The 19,880-nt window shown below is 41.0% G+C and overlaps 1 protein-coding gene across 1 annotated transcript in view; it reads right to left on the bottom strand.

Moving 5' to 3' along the window:
• dnajb11 (DnaJ heat shock protein family (Hsp40) member B11) overlaps positions 1-19,880 on the bottom strand; it is a 43,587-nt gene that overhangs the window by 11,328 nt on the left and 12,379 nt on the right. The window contains exons 5-7 of the mRNA XM_078551785.1: positions 11,797-11,939; positions 11,241-11,323; positions 8,007-8,064 (exon numbers count right to left, since the gene is read on the bottom strand). Coding sequence (XP_078407911.1) covers positions 8,007-8,064; positions 11,241-11,323; positions 11,797-11,939 — 284 coding nt within the window. The remainder of the gene's footprint in view (positions 1-8,006; positions 8,065-11,240; positions 11,324-11,796; positions 11,940-19,880) is intronic.

The raw sequence follows: 19,880 nt of genomic DNA, 5'->3' as shown, positions 1-19,880 counted from the left end.
TATTGTGAGCAATTTTGGGCCCCGTATCTCAGGAAGGATGTTCTAGCCCTGGAGAGGGTCCAGAGGAGGTTCATGAGAACGATCCCAGGTACGAAAGGCTTAACATATGAGGAACGTTTGAGGACTCTGGGTCTATACTCGATGGAGTTTAAAATGATGAGGGGGGATCTGATTGAAACTTACAGAATACTGAAAGGCCTGGTTAGAGTGGATGTGGGGAAGATGTTTCCATTAGTAGGAGAGACTACGACCCAAGGGCACAGCCTCAGAGTAAAGGGAAGACCTTTTAGAACAGAGATGAGGAGAAACTTCTTTAGCCAGAGAGTGGTGAATCTATGGAATTCATTGCCACAGAAGGCTGTGGAGGCCAGGTCATTGAGTGTATTTAAAACCGAGATAGATGGGTTCTTGATTGGTAAGGGGATCAAAGGTTACGGGGAGAAGGCAGGAGAATGGGGTTGAGAAACTTATCAGCCATGATTGAATGGTGGAGCAGACTCGATGGGCCAAATGGCCTAATTTCTGCTCCTATGTCTTATGTTTTATTGGAGCCTCCTCTCCCTCTCCTCAGAGGAGGTGCCTCCAGCAGAGACCACAATCCCCATTACCAGGGTAAGCTGTCTGATATCTGGAAGGGTCCACAGTCTGAATCCTCCGAGGGCCTTGCAGACAGCAATGAGTCCTGAAATGAAGCCTGGAAATGCTAAGAATGAAGCCCTGAACAGAGATAAGTCTGCCAAGTACCAATAAGCAACCAGCAGCAAACTCTCTCCAAAACACCTCACTACTCACACTGGCAATGCTGCTGACCCTTTTTATCTTGCCCTTGGATGAGGTTTGTGAAAATGTCGGCTGGCCCATGTGACAAGCTGGAAATCTCATGGGCAAGGAAAAATCGCTATCAATTAGACTCTTTAGGGCAGGACACTCGCCCTATGTCATCACGCACTATTTTACTCCCAGTCGGGTCAGGCGTGCGCCTGCCCACAGGACGTAAAATTCTGTCCCAGGTGTTTAGCCTTACATTACCTCTTTTTTCAAACGCTCCCCTCATGTTCACATCACATGTCCAAAATATTTCAGCTTCCTTGATATCACTGTCTCAAACAAGTTCCTCTTAATACCAGCTTTCTCAAGCACCCAGTCATCAGACAATTAAATTAACTCCACATGATTAAAAAACAGCTAAATGCACTGGATATGGCAGAGACTATGGGCCATGACATCCCAGCTGTGTTGAAGACTGGTGCTCTACAAGTAGCCGTTCTTCTAACTAAGCGATTCCATGTACGTCTACATATACTGGCATTTGCGCAAAGTGAAAAATTGCCCAGGTATGTCCTGAACATGAAAAGCAACCCAAATTGGCCAATTACACCACCAACACCCCCAGAAGTCTACTCAGTCGTCAAAGTGATGGAAGGTGTCATCAACAGTCTTATTCCATAGCACTTCCTTACCATGCTCATTTTGGGTTCCATCAGGACCACTCAGCTCCATGCTTCATTATCTATATTTGGACCAAGGTTGTAAAGAGCTGACTTCCAGAGGCAAGGCAAAGTGAGTGTGACTTCTTGTTATCAAAAAGTATTTGACTGATGTCAGCACCAAGGAGCCCTAATAAAACTGTATCAACGGAAATCAGAAGGAAAACTCTCCAATGGCCTGGCACAAAAGAAGATGGTTGTGGTTATTGCAGGCCAATTATCTCACCTGCAGGACATCGCTTCAAGAGTTCTTGTGTCCTAGGCCCAACCATCTTCATCTGCTTCATCAATTACCTTTCTTCCATCATAAGATCAGAAGTGGGAATGCTAAATCACGATTGTACTGTTCAGTTCCATTCACAACTCTACAGATAATGAAACAGTCTGTGCATACAGCAAGACAAGGTCAACATTCAGATTTGATCTGACAAGTGGAAAGCATCATTCACGCCACACAAGTGCCAGGCAATGACCATCTCCAACAAGAGAGTCCAAACATCTCCCCTTGACATTCACTGTCATTCCATTGCCAGTCCCTTACCACCAATGCTCTGGGGGGGCCACCATTGTCCTGAAAATCAATTAGACCTGCCACATAAATACAGTGGCTACATTAACAGGTCAGAGGGGAAGAATTCTGTAGTGAGTAACTCACCTTCTGACTCCGCCAAGCCTGTCCACCATCTACAAAATGCAAGTCAGGTGTGTGATGGAACATTCTCACTTCCCTGATGAGTGCAGTTCTAACAACACACAAGATGATCAACACCATTCAGGACAAAGCAGTCCACTTAGTTGTCACCCCATTCACCATTTTAAAAATTAACTCTCTATACCACTGATGCATTGTGTACATCATCTACAAGATGCACTGCAGCAGCTTTCCAAGACATCTTCAACAGCACATTCCAAAGCTGCAACCTCTACCACCTAGAACAAGAGCACCAGACACATTGGAACATAACATCCTGCAATTTCCCCTTCCAATTCACATGCCATCCTGACTTGAAAATATATCTATGTCCCTTAACAGTTGCTGAGTCAAAATCTTGGAACTCCCTTCCTAACAGCATTGTGGATGTACCTACATCATATGAACTGCAGCAGTTCAAGAGATAATTGACTCACTACCACTTTTTCAAGGCAATTAGGGACAGACCTTGCCAGCGACGTTCATATTCCATGAACAAACAAAAAATACCTCTCAATTCCCCAAAACCAGTTCCACAATTTTTAAGGCACAAGTCAGGAATGTGATGGAATGCTTTATGCTCTCCTGCATGAGTGTAGCTCCAACAGCATCAAGAAGCTCTAATATGAAAACAAAAACTTCTGGAAATACTCAGCAGGTCATGCAACGTCTGTGGAGAGAAACACATTTAACATTTCAATCCTGAAACATCAGTGGGAATAGGGTTGAGGGAGAGAAAGTGGGTCTCGGACAAGATGAGCTTGGAGATGGCATGAGGGGAGATAGGAGAAAAATTAGGGAAAAATACAAGTACAGGGCTAGGGCAGGAGGGAATGTTAGAGGAAGTTTGGTCTGGTGGGCTATTGAAGAGGAAGGAAACAGCAGAGGCTTTTTCTCGCTACAGATGTTGCCTGACCTGAGTATTTCCACTTTCCATTTTAAATTTCCAGCTTCTGTAGTATTTTGCTTTTGTATCAAGTAATTCTAGACCATCCTGGACTACTCATTATTCCAGGATCACCCTGGATTGCATAGGTAAACCCAAGCTTCTTTTTTCTGCTGAAAACTGTCGTCTTAAACCCCTCTCCCTGTCTCCTCCATTCTCACCTCCAACAATGTGCAAGGAGTTCATGGACTTCTTCATCGCTAAGCTTGAGACCATCCAATTAGCTGCCTCTGCTGTTTCCCTCCTTTCCAATGGCCAACAGGGCCAAACCTCCTCTAATGTTCCCTCCTGCCTAGCCCTGATCTTGCATCTTTCCCTAGTTTCTATCTTATCTCCCCACATGCCCTCTCCAAGCTCATCTTGTCCATGAGATCCACTTTCTCTCTCTTGATCCTATTCCCACAAAACAGCTAACTACCAATTTCCTTTCCCAGCCACCATGTTAGCTGACGTTGTTAACTGTTTTCTTTCTTCAGGTTCTGTCCCTCCTTCCTTTAAATTTGCCATCACCCCTCATCTCAAAAATCCAACCCTTGACCCCACCATCATTGCAAACTACCGCGCTCACGATCCTTGCAAACTACCACCCTATTTCCAACCTCCCTTTCATTCCAAAATCTTCAAACATGTTGCCACGTCCCAAATCCTTGCCCATCTTGCCCAGAGCTCCATGTTTGAATTCCTCCATTCAGGTCACCACCCTTGTCACAGTATTAAAACTGCTCTTATCAAAGTATCAGATATCATACTACGTGACTATGTCAATGGTGAACTATCCCTTCACATCCTTGTCGACCTGTCTGCAATCTTTGACATGGCCGACCACACCATGCACCTCCAAAGCCTCCCTACCGTCGTCCAGCTGCGTGGAACTGTACTCTGATCATTCTGATCTAACTGTAGCCAGAAAATAACTTGGAATCCTTCTTCCCTCACCTGCACCGTTACCTCTCGAATCCCCTAAGTATCTATCCTTGATCTTTTTTTAAACTGCATGCTGCTCCTCGGCGACATCAGAAAATGCAGCATAGCAGTGTAAGCCTTCACACGTGTTCTGACAACATCCACCTCTACCTCACCAACACCTTTTTGACTCCTCCGCTGTTGCTAAGTTATCAGACTACTTATTCAACATCCAGTATAAGATGAGCAGAAATTTCCTCTAACTAAACAGTAGAAAGACTGAAGCCATTTGCTCCCCACCATCAACTCCAAACCTCTCCTTGGCAACTGTCTGAGGTTGAAACAATTGGCAATCTTGCTGGCATATTTGACCCAGAGATGAACTTCCAACCAAATGTTCGAGCTGACACTAAAGGCCACCTAGTTCCACCTCTGTGACATGTCCAATTCTGATCATTTCAGCTTATCCGCTGCTGAAACCTTCAAGCATGCATTCGTAACCTCTAGACTTGACTGTTCCAACACTCTTCTGGCTGGCCGCCACTTCTATTCTCCGTAAACCCGAGGTCATCCAAAACTCTTCTTAGTCAGTCCCTCAGGGTCGAGGATGACTTGCTTCCACACTAAAAATGAGTTCTCATGTGACTGAAGAGTCCAATGCGCGACCTACAGTCTCTGTCATAGGTGAGGCAGACGGTGGTAGGGGGAACGGGTGGGTGGGGTGCCCAGGTTGCCATGCACTCCTTTTGCTGTTGACGCTTGACTTCACCTAGCCCTTGGCAATGAGACTCGAGGTGTTCAGCTCCTTCCCAGATGCTTTCACTCCATTTCGGTCAGTTTTGGGCTGGGGATTCCTTCAAGAGTGTCCTTGAAGCATTGAAAACTCTTGCCCATGTCCTTACTCGCACTAGTCCTACTGACTCAAAACCCCTGTACTCGGTAACCTACACTGACTCCTGGTCAAGCAACTCCAAAGATTTTAAAATTCTCATTCTTGTTTTCAAATCGCTCCATGGCTTCCTCCTCCCCATCTCTGCAATCTCTCCATCCCCACAACACTTTGAGATATCTGCACTCTTCTAACTTTAGCCTCTTGCCACTGGTGGTTGTGCCTTCAGCTGCCAAGCCCCAAACTGTGAAGTTCCCTCCCTAAACTTCTCCAGCTCTCTTTGCTCCTTTAAGACGCTCCTTAAAATAACTTCTTTGACCAAAGCCATTTGCCCTAGTATCACCTTGTATGGCTCAGTGTCAAATTTTGCTTTATAACACTCCTGTGAAGCACCTTGGGATAATTAGTATGTTAAAGGCACATGTTTGTGGTTGTTGACAAAGCAGCTACTTTAATTGGAGCCCCATCCAGCACCTCCACCACCATAGTTACAGAGTCTACCATCTACAGGATGCATTGCAGCAACTTGCCGAGATTTCTACAACTGTCCGTCCAAAATTCCTGACCTCTACCGCTTAGAAAGACAAGGGCAGCAAGCGCCTAGAAACACCACCATCTGCATAGAGTATTCCTTTCCAAGTTACAAATCATCCTGATTTGGAAATATATCACTGTCCCTTCAACGTCACTAGGTCAGAATCCTGGAACTCCCTACTTCACAGCACTGGAAGCATACCTTTACCACCTGGATTACAGAGGTTTAAGATGATGGATCACCACCACCTTTTCAAGGACAATTAGGGATGGACAATAATGCTGGCCTTGTGATGCCTACATCCCATTAATGAATAAATAACTTTGCAAATAACTAAGTCAATTCATAGAATCAAACTGCACAGGAGATTATTTTGCTAATCACAATTTGTCCAGCTCTTTGAAACTGCTATTCATTTGGTCTTACTCCCTGCTCTATTCCCATAGCCCTGCACACTTTGCCTTTTCAAGTATATATTCAATTCCCTTTTGAAAGTTACAATTGAAACTGCTTCTATCAACCTATCAGATAATAAACTCCAGATCAGAACTCACTAAACATATTTTCTTTTGTTTTTTGCTAATTATCTTAAATCTATGACATCTGGTTACTGACTCCCCTGCCAGTGGAAACACTTCTCCCCATCTACTCTTACCAAAACTCCTCATAATTTGAACATTTCAATTATATCTTCACCTCCCATAACCTTCTCTACTCCAAGGAAAACAACCTTAGTTTCTTTACAACACAAAAACAGAATTACCTGGAAAAACTCAGCAGGTCTGGCAGCATCGGTGGAGAAGAAATCAGCTAACGTTTCGAGCCTTCACGGCCCTTCGGCAGCTTTTAGCTTTTTGTTTTTATCTCTTAGTTTCTTTAGTCTGTCAGTTCCCACATCTCTGGTACAATTTTGACAAATCCCCTCTTCACCCTCTCAAAGACTTTGATATTCTTCCTGAAGCACAGTACCCAGAATTGGGGCATAATTATCTGGCTGCATATTTCAAAAGCCTGCCACAACCACCTCATGACTGCTACCATTTGTTATTATCTTCTTCTCAGTTCATTATATTTCCAAGTTTTCTGCCATGTGCAAATTTTGACGCTATACCTCCTTTAACAAAGTCCTGGCCATTAATATACATCAGTGAGTCAGAATTCTACAACTCAAAATGAGTAAAACCAAAGCGTTTCTGTTCATCTCCCAACAAAAAAACTCAATACTCAAGCTCCCAATTTTGCCTCTTTACTGGTTGCTCTCATAGGCTAAATCCAACAGTGTACAAAGTTAGTATTCTAAATGACTTTGAGCGAGATTCATAGCCATCATAAAGACCACCTACCTACTGCTCTACAACATCACCTTTCTCTTCTCTACTGTAGGCCTGTTGCAGAAACCTGCATCCACATCTTCATCATATCTGGGCCAAATCTGGTGAATACATTTCTCAGTCTCCCAAGCTTCACCCTAAACACCAACTCATGCAAAACTCCACCTGCCTCAATTAACCGCTATTCTCCCTATTATTGCAACTTGCTTCAGCCCAGTGTATTAGGAGGTGCTCTCTGCTCTTCCAAACTCTAACTTTCTGTATATCCTGTCCTCCACTTTGATGGCAGAGCCCTCAACTATCTCAGCCCTATGCTCAAAACTTCCTTCTAAACTCTTCACTTTAACATCTGCCCACATTCTAAAGCCTTTTTAACCATGCCATTGGTTATTTCCCTTTCTACTCTCCTAACCTGCTGTTATTTTCCCCTATTTTAAATTTAATGATGCTATATAAATGAAAGTCATTGCTGTAATTAATCTCACAATGGGTCTACTTAAAGCACTTCAGCAGTGGCTTAAAGAGGCAGGTAACATTAAAAACAGCTCAATCTTAAAAGCTAAACATCACAAAAGTGCTTCAGACTCTACACTATTCATGTGCAATGCCGTGGGAGGTTAACTAGTTTTTTTAAAAGCAAGAAAGTAATATACGCTCACTTCTTTCTGTCAGGAGTGGAGCAATCTGAGGTAAGGAGATTATACTAGCAATCTGCAAGTGACTACTTCAGAGGAAGTATATACCAGATACAAAGTTGAACCATCAACTTACCCACTCAGAAGCTACAGTGCTATAACAGCCAATTGTTGGGCATATATCAATATATTCATATAAATTTAAAGTGAAGAAAGATGCAAAACATTTTCAATTGCTTGTACAGTTTATCATACTAGCTAATTCATTCAGGATAAGGATTTATGTACAAAAGCCCTTGGAAGTTCCTACAAGATTACTAAATTGCTTCTCTAAAATGTCATGTAATGGTCCATCTAGAAATGCAATGAGACCTGCAACAATTTAGCCAACATGAGCAGGCAAGTTTGAAGACATTTTAAATCTTCTATTGAAAGTTGCAGGCCTATGGGTGTCAAGTCCAACTTTCTACCACTGGAGCTTCATGACTGTTTTTTGTATGAAAAGCAAAATTAATACCTTTGACAAAAAAAGGAAATTCACCACGAGTCATTTGTCTTATATGGAGAAATAAATCAAATATCTTCTTACTTTAAAACCTTTATTCTGAATTTCAGATCTCCAGGTTCTCCATCTATGTGAGGTTCACCTGTAAGAAAACAGAATATACAACTTCATCTCCACACATTAAAAAGGTACCAGTTTTGTAAATACAAAACCCACTTGCTGAAACCAATTTGAAAATAGTTTCTGGCAACATTTTACAGAACCAGGAAAGAAGTTGAACACAATTTTGGATTGTTTATTTTAATTTAAGTTTGTTTTTACAGACACATGCACATATATCTTTGTCCTAGTGAAAATGTTGGTACAGCTGAAGTGCCAGCTTGACTCAGCAGTAACACTTTCAGCCAAGGCAGGTCATGACTTCAAGCCCCATTTGAGTATGTAAACTAAGCTGACACTTCAGAGACTGCTGCATTGTCAGAAGGTTCACCTTTTGATGAGATATTCAACTAATGCCTTGTCTGCCTCTTCAAGTGAATGCAAAAGAAGTCATGGCACTGTTCAAATAAGAGCGGGTAAGCTTTACTACTTCCTAGCCCATATTTATACCTCAATTAACATCAGCAGAGCAAATTATTTCATCATTTATCATTGCAGTTTGCAGGGCCTTACTGTGTACAAACTGGCTGTCACATAACCTACATAAAATCAGGGACTACACTTCAAAAGTAATTAATTGACTGTGAAGCACTTCTGGACTTTGTGCATGTGAAAGGTGATATAAATGCAAATAACTCTTTTCTTTTCATTACTGGGACATCGAGCATCTATATAATTTCTTTTACATTCACCCTCAAAATGAATCAGGACTCCAATGAGAAAAAAACCTCAATTGATGATTACTTGTAACCCAGAAACTGAAGTGGTGCAACACTGAATTCACTACCAATAGCACGTTATGAATCAGAGTCTCAATGATATTCAGTCTTCCTCCCTAATTTTGCCAGATCTCAGTTAGGTTGAGACACAAGACTACAATGCAATCAAGCACTACAAGAGGAAAGTTTGTAGTTCACAGTACTCTCCTCTGGCTTGAGGAGGCAATGAGTTAGGTGGCCTTTCTAGGGAAAGCAGAGGTTAAATACATATTTTAAAACATTCGGTAAATATCAAATTGATACTTTAATCTATTGACAAGTTGGTGTACATAGAGTTAACTGTGTAAAGACGGAGGTGAGGAACAGGAAGTGTATTCATTTGATTTTTTTTTGACAGACTGGGTAAGAGGTTAATATTAGATACACAAAGTGATTTCCGTTAATCCCATTGGATGATGGGCTCCTTTTTATGACAAGGCTTTATACTGTAATTTGGAGTCAGTAATTTCATGTATAATTTTGGTTTACTATCATTGACTTTAATTGGCAAGAAGGAGGTGAGGAGCAGCATATCCCACAGTGGTGGGGAGAGAGGGAAAGCAAGAATGGGCCAGTAGTGGGCCAGAGAATTGTTAGACCAGGAAGATGCTTCAACTGGGCTTTAAGAAAAGCAAAAATCTCCCTTTAAGAATCGCTGGTGAGGCCATTCAATGCCTGTGTAAACTAGCACTAGCATACACTTCACATGTTCCACCCATTTCTCTTATGAAAATTGTAACCAGTGGCTTTACAAGAGCGTTGGAGCCTAATTTGCATATTTAAACACTTGCCCATTTGTTTTAAGCAGAAAAGGTGGGGATGCATTTAAAAACCTGCCTGAAAACTGAATCAAGGTGGTAAAATGGGTGTCCAAGGTCCCAGCCAGATTGCCCTTAACTGGTTGTCATTTTTCAGGTAAGAAATATAATTTCATCCTCTCTGGTACCTTAGCTACGTGGTCACATTTAACACTGAGTTCACGTCAAAAATGTCAGCGGGCTAACCTATTCAACCACAGAAGCTATTATAACATTTTCAAGTACAGGGTCGCTGACAACAGTTGGTAGGAATTTTCGATAACTTTCTCCCCTTCTTAGCTTCCCAAATGTTGTTACCCCAGCAGATATTGGGAATAGAATGGGATCTTCCTCTTTTGCTTGGCTGACTGAAACATTGAGCGTTAAATCTATAATAGCTTATGTTTATAATAGTTTATAGTCATGCATCACATTTAGCAAAATGAAATATCCTAAGACACAGAGAGGAGAAACAGATGCCAAACAGTAAAAGAAGAGGTGACCCGAAAGTATAGATGAAAAGAGAATTTTTAAAAGGGGATTTTGAAAGCACAGAAAAATACCACAGTGAAGGGTTTCGGAAGGGAACATCAGAGAGTGGGACTCAGACAACGGAAGACTCTGAGGCTGGTGGTGGAGCGACATCAAGGCAAGATCAACACAGGGCTATAGGCAGAAGGCTAACAGCTACTCGAGCAGAAGAGAAGGGAGCTGGAGCACTTCAGTAAGGGCAAGCTGTGGTCAATTTGTTAATTCAGTACTTGAGCAAGCAGAGGTGGTCTGGTTACAAGTTGGCAGAGTTTTGAATGAGCTGGAGTTCAGGGACACAATTATATCATTTGGGAGTTAAAAGAGAAATAACTGATGTACGGGCAAAGATTTCAGGGATAGTGAAAGTAAAGGTATAAATGGACAAAGTTGTCCAGATGGAAGCAAGCAGTTTTGGTGACAGACAGGATATGTGGTTTGAAACTCAGGTCACCCAGGTTATAAGCTATTGGGTTTTATCTTAGCAAGCAACTGGAGAGGAGAATGGGATTTGTTTGGCAAAAGTCAAGTGACTGCAGTCTCCCCAATATTAGGTTGAAGGAGATCTAGCTTATGTATAACCTGATGTCAGACAAGCAATCTCATGTCAAAGAGGTTCAGATTAGTGGAGGAGAGATAGGTCCAGGCATTGTCATCATGCCTGTGAAAACTAAGCTCATTATCCAGCTAATGTTCCTTGGGGCTGTATATGTATATATCTGGAAAAGCTGGGTGAAGAAGATGCAACCATGGGATACTCTGGAGGTGGTTGTGTGGAAGTGGAAAGAAAAGTGGTTTTCCCTTTCGACCAGCCTTCCAAGCAACCTCCCTATTCCTCCTTTAAAGGTAAAGTGACAGGAAAATGGACAGATAAGATTTGCTTGGTATTGAGAAGCCTGAGGTACTAACTAGGTTATTATATTCTTTAGTTTCAAACAGCGGAAACCCACTTGTCAGCGTAAAATCCCTTACAATCTCATTACTTTGAAAAGCATGCCAAAATTGCAATAGCCAAGGAGCCTGATGTTCAGTACACTGACTTGAAAAGGACCAAGATTTAGTATCCATAACCATACCTTCTCCAATGAAAGGATATTCCATTCCATCCCTAACACCAGGTTCTATCTCCACCTCAAGTGTCCTTTCCTCATTTACAAGCCTAGGATTTAAATGAAAAGGGAATGTATTTTTAAAAAAAAAACAGAACTCTACTAAATTAATCTGTGCTTCAATAAATTAAGGCACTTTTTCTACAACAAAATGTCAAAATGTTATTGATAGCCAATTTGGAACAAGGTACATTTAGAAAATATCTCCCACTTGTAAAGTTTTTTTTATTAAAAAATGCTTTTTTCCAATAAAATAACTGCTACTTCAAGCATTGCAGGATTCAATTTAATACTTTATTTTGATTGTCATATGACTAACTCCTAGGTGGGGTAGGTGTTAAGCAGTAGTATGATTCTATGAGCAATGGGCCTAATAGTTATGTTGAAAGATACACCTTGTCCAGCTGCAACAAAAAACTTATTTTGTTGAACACAATACTTTAATTAGTCCAGTTGCTTTCGTAATTGGTGCTGCCATTCTCTTGAGTAATATAAAGTTGAAGATGTTAAAACTAATACTCACTTTACATTGGGACACTCATCACAAACCATCTCCTGGGTCATCTGGAATCTGCCAGGTCCTAATTGTGTGGTTCTCATTTCCTGTCTGCAGTTGCATTTCCTCTTTCCTGGAGCTTGCTTTGCCACCGGCTTGTTTCTTACAACCTGTAAAGTTCACAGCTGCTGTTTAGTCACATTTATAATTTGTCCTTGAAATGCTATCATGAGATCGCCAAATAGTTTAAAAGGCATTGCAAATTACTAGATTTTTTTTCCTTCTACAAAGTACATATTACTATGCTTTAGAAAGAGTGAAGTCAACTGCTCCTTCTCTTGTTGGCCCAATGGTTACATGACTTAGCACCGAACCAGATAGACCAGGAAGGTTATAAGTTTCTAGCAAGTTAGCCACATTCAGCCAGGGTGGTGATGGTGGGGTAGGACTACAACTAACCTCCAGGCCTCATGTTTTTTATTTTGGAGTGGGAGAGCAGGGGAGTGAAAAAACAGAAAGGCTAGGTTCTCACTACCAATCACCATCTAGTACATCTGCTGTGCTAGGAACAAAACATCCAATAATATCATCTAAACAAACACGTAAAAAATATTTCACTTTAATTAGGTACCAGAGGGTGTCTGTTGAACTATTTCCCAGCAGTCATGCTTTGGGGAAATGGGGGTGGCGGGGGAAAGAGTGGTGGCAGAGAAAAAAAAAAAATGGTAAAAAGGAAACCTTTAAAGGCTTCCATAATTTAGTATATTAAAATCTGTTTATTTACAGTTCCTCATATATCAGAAAATTGGTTTCATTTGAGCTGGAATGCACAAGATATCAATAGTGATATAATATCCAGAACGCAATCCAGTTAGAGATACCTTAATTACATATTTGCATTTTTATATATGTTTCTAAAGTACGTTGCGAAACACGTCTTCCAAATTATAGTACAAAGGAGGTGAAGTGTCAGAAAATGTAGATTAATGGTGTACTGTAATTTTTTGTTCCAAGTGAAAATCATTCATGCTCAAAGTTAATTTAATGATCAAAGAACTATTCCTTCCCAAAACTGCTAAAGTACATAGTTACAACAGATTAATGATGAAGATGTAATTTTGCAACCTAACAACAGATCACAGGTGCAACAACAAAGAACAATTCCCACTCAACTACGTCTCCCATCGCAATATTTTTAGAATACACCTGGTGATATTTTTATAGTTAGCGCATTATAAGAATAGGAAGTAAAAACAGAAAATGCTGGAAACATTCAGCAGCTCTGGCATCTTCTGTGGAGAGAGAAACAGAATTAATGTTTCAGGTCGGGACCTTTCATCAGAAAGGGAAGCCCTTGTTCATTGGGCAACAGTGGTAGAGGCAAAACTATGTTCATGCTTTTCTCACCAGAAACAGTGGAAGAATTAGTCATCCTTTGTAAGTAACGTATACGTGTACTGCCACTAGCACACTCAATGTCAATGAAGCACAAGAGGGGATCTATCATTATCTGCGGCACTCAATTTCAGGATACTGATAAACCAAGAATGAAGATCTGAAACAATTTAATTACATCATTTTAACACAAATTTTGCATAATACTAACCCTGCCTTTTAACCATGATAACGTAAAGAGGAAGCAACAGTGACAAACAATTTCCACAAGGGCACAAATGTTCCTTCAGCTAATTAGACGTGTGCCAAATTAGGCAATACATTAAACTGAATGATCTATTGTTGAGAAAGGGGGGGACAAGAACAGACTATTCGTGTACTATCTGGAGTTTGGATAAGCACTGGAGTGTCAGCCTTGATTTTTGTGCTCAAGTCCTAAAGTGGGACTTGAACCTGGAACCAACTGAGCCACAGCTGACACACTGACTGAAGGGCTGAGAATCAGAGGACCCAGATTGAAGCTAATTGACAAAAGAACCAGAGGCGACTTGAGGAAAAACTTGTTTTATGCAGCAAGTAGTTAGGATCTGGAATGCATTGCTTGAAAGTGTGGTAGAGGCAGATTCAAAAGTGGCTTTCGAAAGGGAATTCAATAATTATCTAAAAGAAATTGCAGGGCTATGGAGAAAAAGGCAGGGGAGTGGGACTAGCTGAGTAGCTCAGAGATCTGGCACAGATATACTGGGCTGAATGGCCCCCCTCTGTGCTGTGATAACACTATGATCAGTGAAATTTCAGATTATTTTAGACTTTGCACAATGTAGCAATTATAGTCATACCTCCTTTATCTGTGATTACCAGTTTAATAACAAGGATTCCAGCTAATTCCTAATTCAGCAGCCTGTACACACCTTATCTAAGAGTAGGATGCGGATAAAGACTTTGGTAACATTGGACAAGCTCAGCAGCCACCAATTTTTTTGTTTATTTTTTGCTTATTATTTCCTAGCTGTTATTTTTGATATAAATTCCATTTTATTCCAACTATTTTTTTACTTTAGTACTCCTTAAAAATAATTCTTTATTATGTTTTAAAATTCTACATACTATATCTAAAGTCACATAAATAAGTAATGCGAATTAAAAATCAGCATGGGAGCTGTCTTTCCAAAATAGTGTTTTTTCCTTTGGCATGGGTAGAAGATTGGCTGGCTGGCAGAAAACAAGGAGTACGCATAAATGGGTCTTTGTCTGTTTGGCAGGGTGTGACAAGTTGAGTCCCACAAGGGCTTTTCAATACCTTTAATTTACACCAAGGACTTAGATGAAGGGAGCGAAGGCATGGTAGCTAAATTTGCAGACAACACAAAGATAGGTAGGAAACTATGTTGTGAAGAAGACAAAGTGTTTGCAGATGGATATAGATAAATTGAATGAGTGGGCAAAAATCTGGCAGATGGAGTATAATGTGGGAAAATGTGAAGTTGTTCATGTTGGCAAGAAGAATAAAAAAAGAGTATTACGTAAACGGAGAACGACTGCAGAATTCCGAGGTGCAGAGTGATCTAAATGTTCTAATGCACGAGTCACAAAAAAATTAGTATGCAGATACAGCGTGTAATCACGGAGGCTATTGGAATGCAATCCTTTATTACGAGAGGATTAAATATAAAAGTAAGATGTTATGCTTCAGTTTGCAGGGCATTGGTGAGACTGCATCTCAAATTCTGTGCGCCATTTTGGTTTCCTTATTTAAAGGAGGATGTAACTGTGTTGGAGGCAGTTCAGAGGAAGTTTACTAGATTGATACCTGAAATGAGCGGGTTGTCTTAGGAGGATAGGTTGGACAGGCTGGGCTTGTTTCCACTGGAGTTTAGAAGACTGAGGGGTGACTCGATTGAAGTATAAAAGATCCTGAACGGTTTTGACAAGGTGCACGTGGAAAGGATGTTTCCTCTTGTGGGTGAGTCCAGAACCAGGGGGCACAGTTTTAAAATTAGGGGTTACCCTTATAGGACAGAGATGAGGAGAATTTTTTTCTCTGAGGGTTGTGCAACTTTGGAACACTGCCTCAGAAAGTGGTGGAGGCAGGGTCAATGAATATTTTTAAGGCAGAGGTAGATTGATTTCCTTACCTAACAAGACACCAAGGTTATCAGGGGTAGATGGGAATGTGGAATTCAAAACACAAACAGATCGGCCATGATCTTATTGAATGGCGGAGCAGGCTCGAGGGGCCAAATAGCCTACTTCTGCTCCTATTTTGTATGTTCGAATGCACAGAATTGTTACAGCATAGGAAGCCACCATTCAGCCCATCATGTCTGCACCAGCTCCCTAAATAAGCAATTCACTTAGTACTTATCTCCCTCCTTCTCCCTGTAACCCTGCACCTTATTCCTTTTCAGATGACAGTCAAATTCCCTTTTGAATGCTTCGATTGAACCTGCCTCCACCACACACTCAGGCAGTGCATTTCAGTCCTTAACCACTCACTATATGAAAAAGTTCTCTCTCATCTGGCTTTTGCCAATTACTTTAAATCTGTACCCACTCATTCTCGATCCTTTCACAAGTGAGAAAAGATTCTCCCTGTCTGCTCTGTCCAGACCCCTCATAATTTTCAATACCTCTATTAGATCTCCTTTCAGCATGCTTTTCTCCAAGGAAAATAGTCCTAACTTCTACAATTGATCTTCATAACTGAAGTTCTTCATCACTGGAATCATTCTTGTGAATCTTTTCTGCAATGTCTCCATTGCCTTCTCATCCTTTCTAAAGTGCGGCACCCAGAACTGGGTGCACTTACTCCAGCTGAGGCCAATCTAGTGTCTTATACAAGTTCACCATAACCTCTTTGATCTTGTACTCCATGCCCCTATTAATAAAGCCCAGGTTACTGCATGCTTTAGTAACCGTGCTCTCAACCTGTCTTGCCACCTGCAACGACTTATGTGCGTATACACCCAGGTCTCTTTGCTCCTACACCCCCTTTAGAGTTGCACCCTTTATTTTTCATTGTCTGTGTTCTTCCTACCAAAATGAATTACTTCACATTTCTCTGCATTGAACTTCTCTGCCACTTGTCACCCATTCCAACAACTTGTCTCTGTCCTTTTGAAGCTCTACATTATCCTCCTAATAGTTCACAATGCTCCCACATTTTGCATCATCCTCAAACTTTGAAATTGTGCCCTGTATACAAAGGTCTAGGTCCTTAATATATATCAGAAAAAGCAAGGGTCCCAACATTGACCCCTGGAGAACTCCATTTCAAACCTCCCTCCAGCCGAAGAACATCCATTAACTACTGCTCTGTTTCCTGTCACTCAGCCAATTTTGTAACCATGTTGCTACTGTCCCTTTTATTCCATGAGTTGTAACTTTGCTCACAAGTCTGTTGTGCGGCACTATATCAAATGCCTTTTTGAAGTCCATGTACACCACATCACTAGCATTACCCTCATCAACCCTCTGTTATCTCTTCAAAAAATTCCAGCAAGTTAGCTAATTATGGTTTTTCTTTCAGAAATCCTTAATTAACCTGCATTTGTCCATGTGACTATTAATTTTGTCCCAAATTATTGTTTCTAGAAGTTTTCCTATCACCAAAGTTAGAGTGATTGGCCTGTAATTGCTGGGTTTATCTTTATACCCCTTTCTTGAACAGGGTGTAACATTTGGAATTTTCCTGTCCTCTGGCCCCTTCCCAGGGTCAAAGGAAGAATGAAACATTATGGCCAGTGCCTCCGCACTTTGCACTCTCATGTCCCTCAGTATCCTTGGATGCATCTCATCCTGTCCTGGTGCCTTATCAACTTTTAAGTATGGGCAGCCTATCCAATACTTCCAACCGTATCAATTTTAAACCCTTCTAGTGTCTGAATTAATTCCACTTTCACCATGGTCTGGGTAGTAGCTTCTTCCATGATAAAGACAGACGCAAAGTATTCGTTTAATATCTCAGCCATGCCCTCTGCGTCCATGCGCAAATCCCCTTTTTGGTCACTAATCGTCCTAATCCTCCTTTCAACACTTTTTTACTATTTATATGCCTATAGAAGACTTTTATGTTGGCTGCCAATCTCTTTCTATACTCCATCTTTGCTTCTCTCATTACTTTTTCACTTTCCCCCTGAACCTTCTATGTTCAGCCTGGTTCTCAATTGTATTTTCTACCTGACATCTGCCATAAGCACACCTTTTCTTATTTATCCTAATTTCTATCTCTTTTGTCATCCAAGGAAGTCTGGATTTGTTTGTCCTACCTTTTTCTCTTTCAAGGAATACACCTTGACTATGCCCAAATTCTCTCTTCTTTGAAGATAGCCCATTGTTCAGCTACTGTTTTCTTCCGCCAACTTTTAACTTATTCAGCCAGATCCATTCTTACCCCATTGAAGTCGGCTTTCCCCCAGTTAATTATTCTTACTCTGGATTGTTCTTTGTCCTTTTGCATAGCCAGCCTAAACCTTATGATGCAATGATCTCTGACCCCTAAACGTTCTCCTCCTGATCCACTAGGCCCACCTCATTCCCAAGAACCAGGTCTAGCAGTGCCTTCTTTCTCGATGGACTGGAAACCTACTGCAGAAAATTTTCATGAACACACCGTAGGAACTCTTGCCCCTTCTCTGCCCTATAGACTACTGTCGCAGTCTATATTCAGGTAATTAAAGTCCCCCCCTTATAACCACTCTATAATTTTGCACTTCTCTATAATTTTCCTGCAAATTTGTTCCTCTACATCCTTACCACTGGTTGGTGCCCATAGACTACACCGAGTAATGTAATTGCACATTTTTTGTACCTTAGCTCTAGTCAAATGGATTCTGTCCTTGACTCCTTGGGACATCCTCTTTCTCCAGCACTGCAATGCTTCCTTAATCAACATCACCACTCCTCCCCCTTTTCTTCCTTTCCTATCTTTTTTGAACATCTTATATCCAGGAATATTTAATACCCAGTCCTGCCTTTCTTTGTGTCTGGTCTCTGTTATAGCCAGAACAAAGTTCCACATGGCAATCAGTGCCTGTAATTCACCAGTCTTATTTCCCACACTCACTGTATTCACATACATGCACACTAACCTGGATTTTTACTTTATTACTATTAGAATTGTTGAAAAATTGAACCTTGTAACAGTTCTTTGATTACTGTAAAAGTCAGTGTATTTTGTGCCTTTCTGGCACAAAAACACAACAGGAAAAGTGGCCCAACCATGGTTAACAAGATAAATTAGTATTAGATGCAAAGAGGGCTCATAAAAAGTTGCTAGAAAAAGTAGCAGCCTGAGGATTGGTAACAGTTTAGAATTCAGCAAAAGAGGACCAAGAGATTGATTAAGAGGGAAAAATAGAGCATGAGAACAAACTTGCAAGGAACATAAAAACGAACTGTAAAAGCTTCTATAAATATGCAAAAGACAAACGTAGGTCCCTTACAGTCTGAAAGGGAAGAATTTATAATAGAGTACAAGGAAATGGCAGAGCAATTAAATAACTATTTTAATTCTGTCTTCATGAAGGAAGACACATATAACTTCCCAGAAATGCGAAGGAATCAAGGGTCTAGTGAGAAGGAGGAATTGAAGGAAATTAGTATTACTAAAAAAACGTGCTGGAGAAATTAATGGGACTGAAAGCTGATAAATCCCCAGGGTCTGATATGCTACATCCCAAGGTACTAAAGGAGGTGGCCATGGAAACAGTGGATGTGTTGGTTGTCATCTTTCAAAATTCTGTAGATTCTGGAACAGTCCTGGCAGATTGGAGGGTGGCCAATGTAACCCCACTATTTAAAAAAAGGATGGAGGGAGAAAATGGGAAATTACAGACCGGTTAGCCTAACATCAGTAGTAGGGAAAATGCTAGAGTCTTTTATAAAGGATGTGATAACAGAAAACATCAATGGGATTAGGCAAAGTCAACACGGATTTATGAAAGGGAAATCATGTTTGATAAACCTACTGGAGTTTTTCTGAGGACGTAACTAGCAGAATAGATAAGGGAGAACCAGTGGATGTGGTGTATTCGGATTCTCAGAAAGCTTTTGATAAAGTCCCACATAAGAGGTTAGTGTGCAAAGTTAAAGCACATGGGATTGGGAGTAATATATTGGCATGGACTGAGAATTGGTTAGCAGACAGGAAACAGAGAGTAGGAATAAATTAGTCTTTTTTAGAATGGCAGGCAGTGACTAATGGGGTACCGCAGGGATTAGTGCTTGGGTTCCAGCTATTCACAACATATATCAATGAGGGAACCAAATGTAATATTTCCAAGTTTGCTGACGACACAAAACTTGGTGGGAATGTGAGTGGTGAGGAGGATGTCAAGAGACTTCAAGGTGATTGAGATAAGTTCAGTGAGTGGGCAAATACATGGTAGATGCAGTATAACGTGGATAAATGTGAAGTTATCCATTTCGGTAGGAAAAACAGAATGGCAGAGTATTATTTAAATGGTGATAGATTGGGAAATATTGGTGTACAAAGGGACCTGGGTGTCCTTGTACACCAATCACTGAAAGCAACCATGCAGGTGCAGCTAGCAGTTAAGGTGGCACATGGCCTGTTGGCCTTCATTGCAAGGGGACTGGAGTACAGGAGCAGGGATGTCTTACTACATCTGTACAGGGCCTTGGTGAGACCACACCTAGTGTATTGTGTGCAGTTTTGATCTCCTTACCTAAGAAAGGATATACTTGCCATAGAG

This window comes from Cetorhinus maximus, chromosome 11 (genome assembly GCF_964194155.1).
Source record: "Cetorhinus maximus chromosome 11, sCetMax3.hap1.1, whole genome shotgun sequence".
NCBI lineage: Eukaryota > Metazoa > Chordata > Chondrichthyes > Lamniformes > Cetorhinidae > Cetorhinus > Cetorhinus maximus.
Note: the sequence above shows the minus strand (reverse complement) of the source record. Positions and strands in the feature narration are given on the sequence as shown.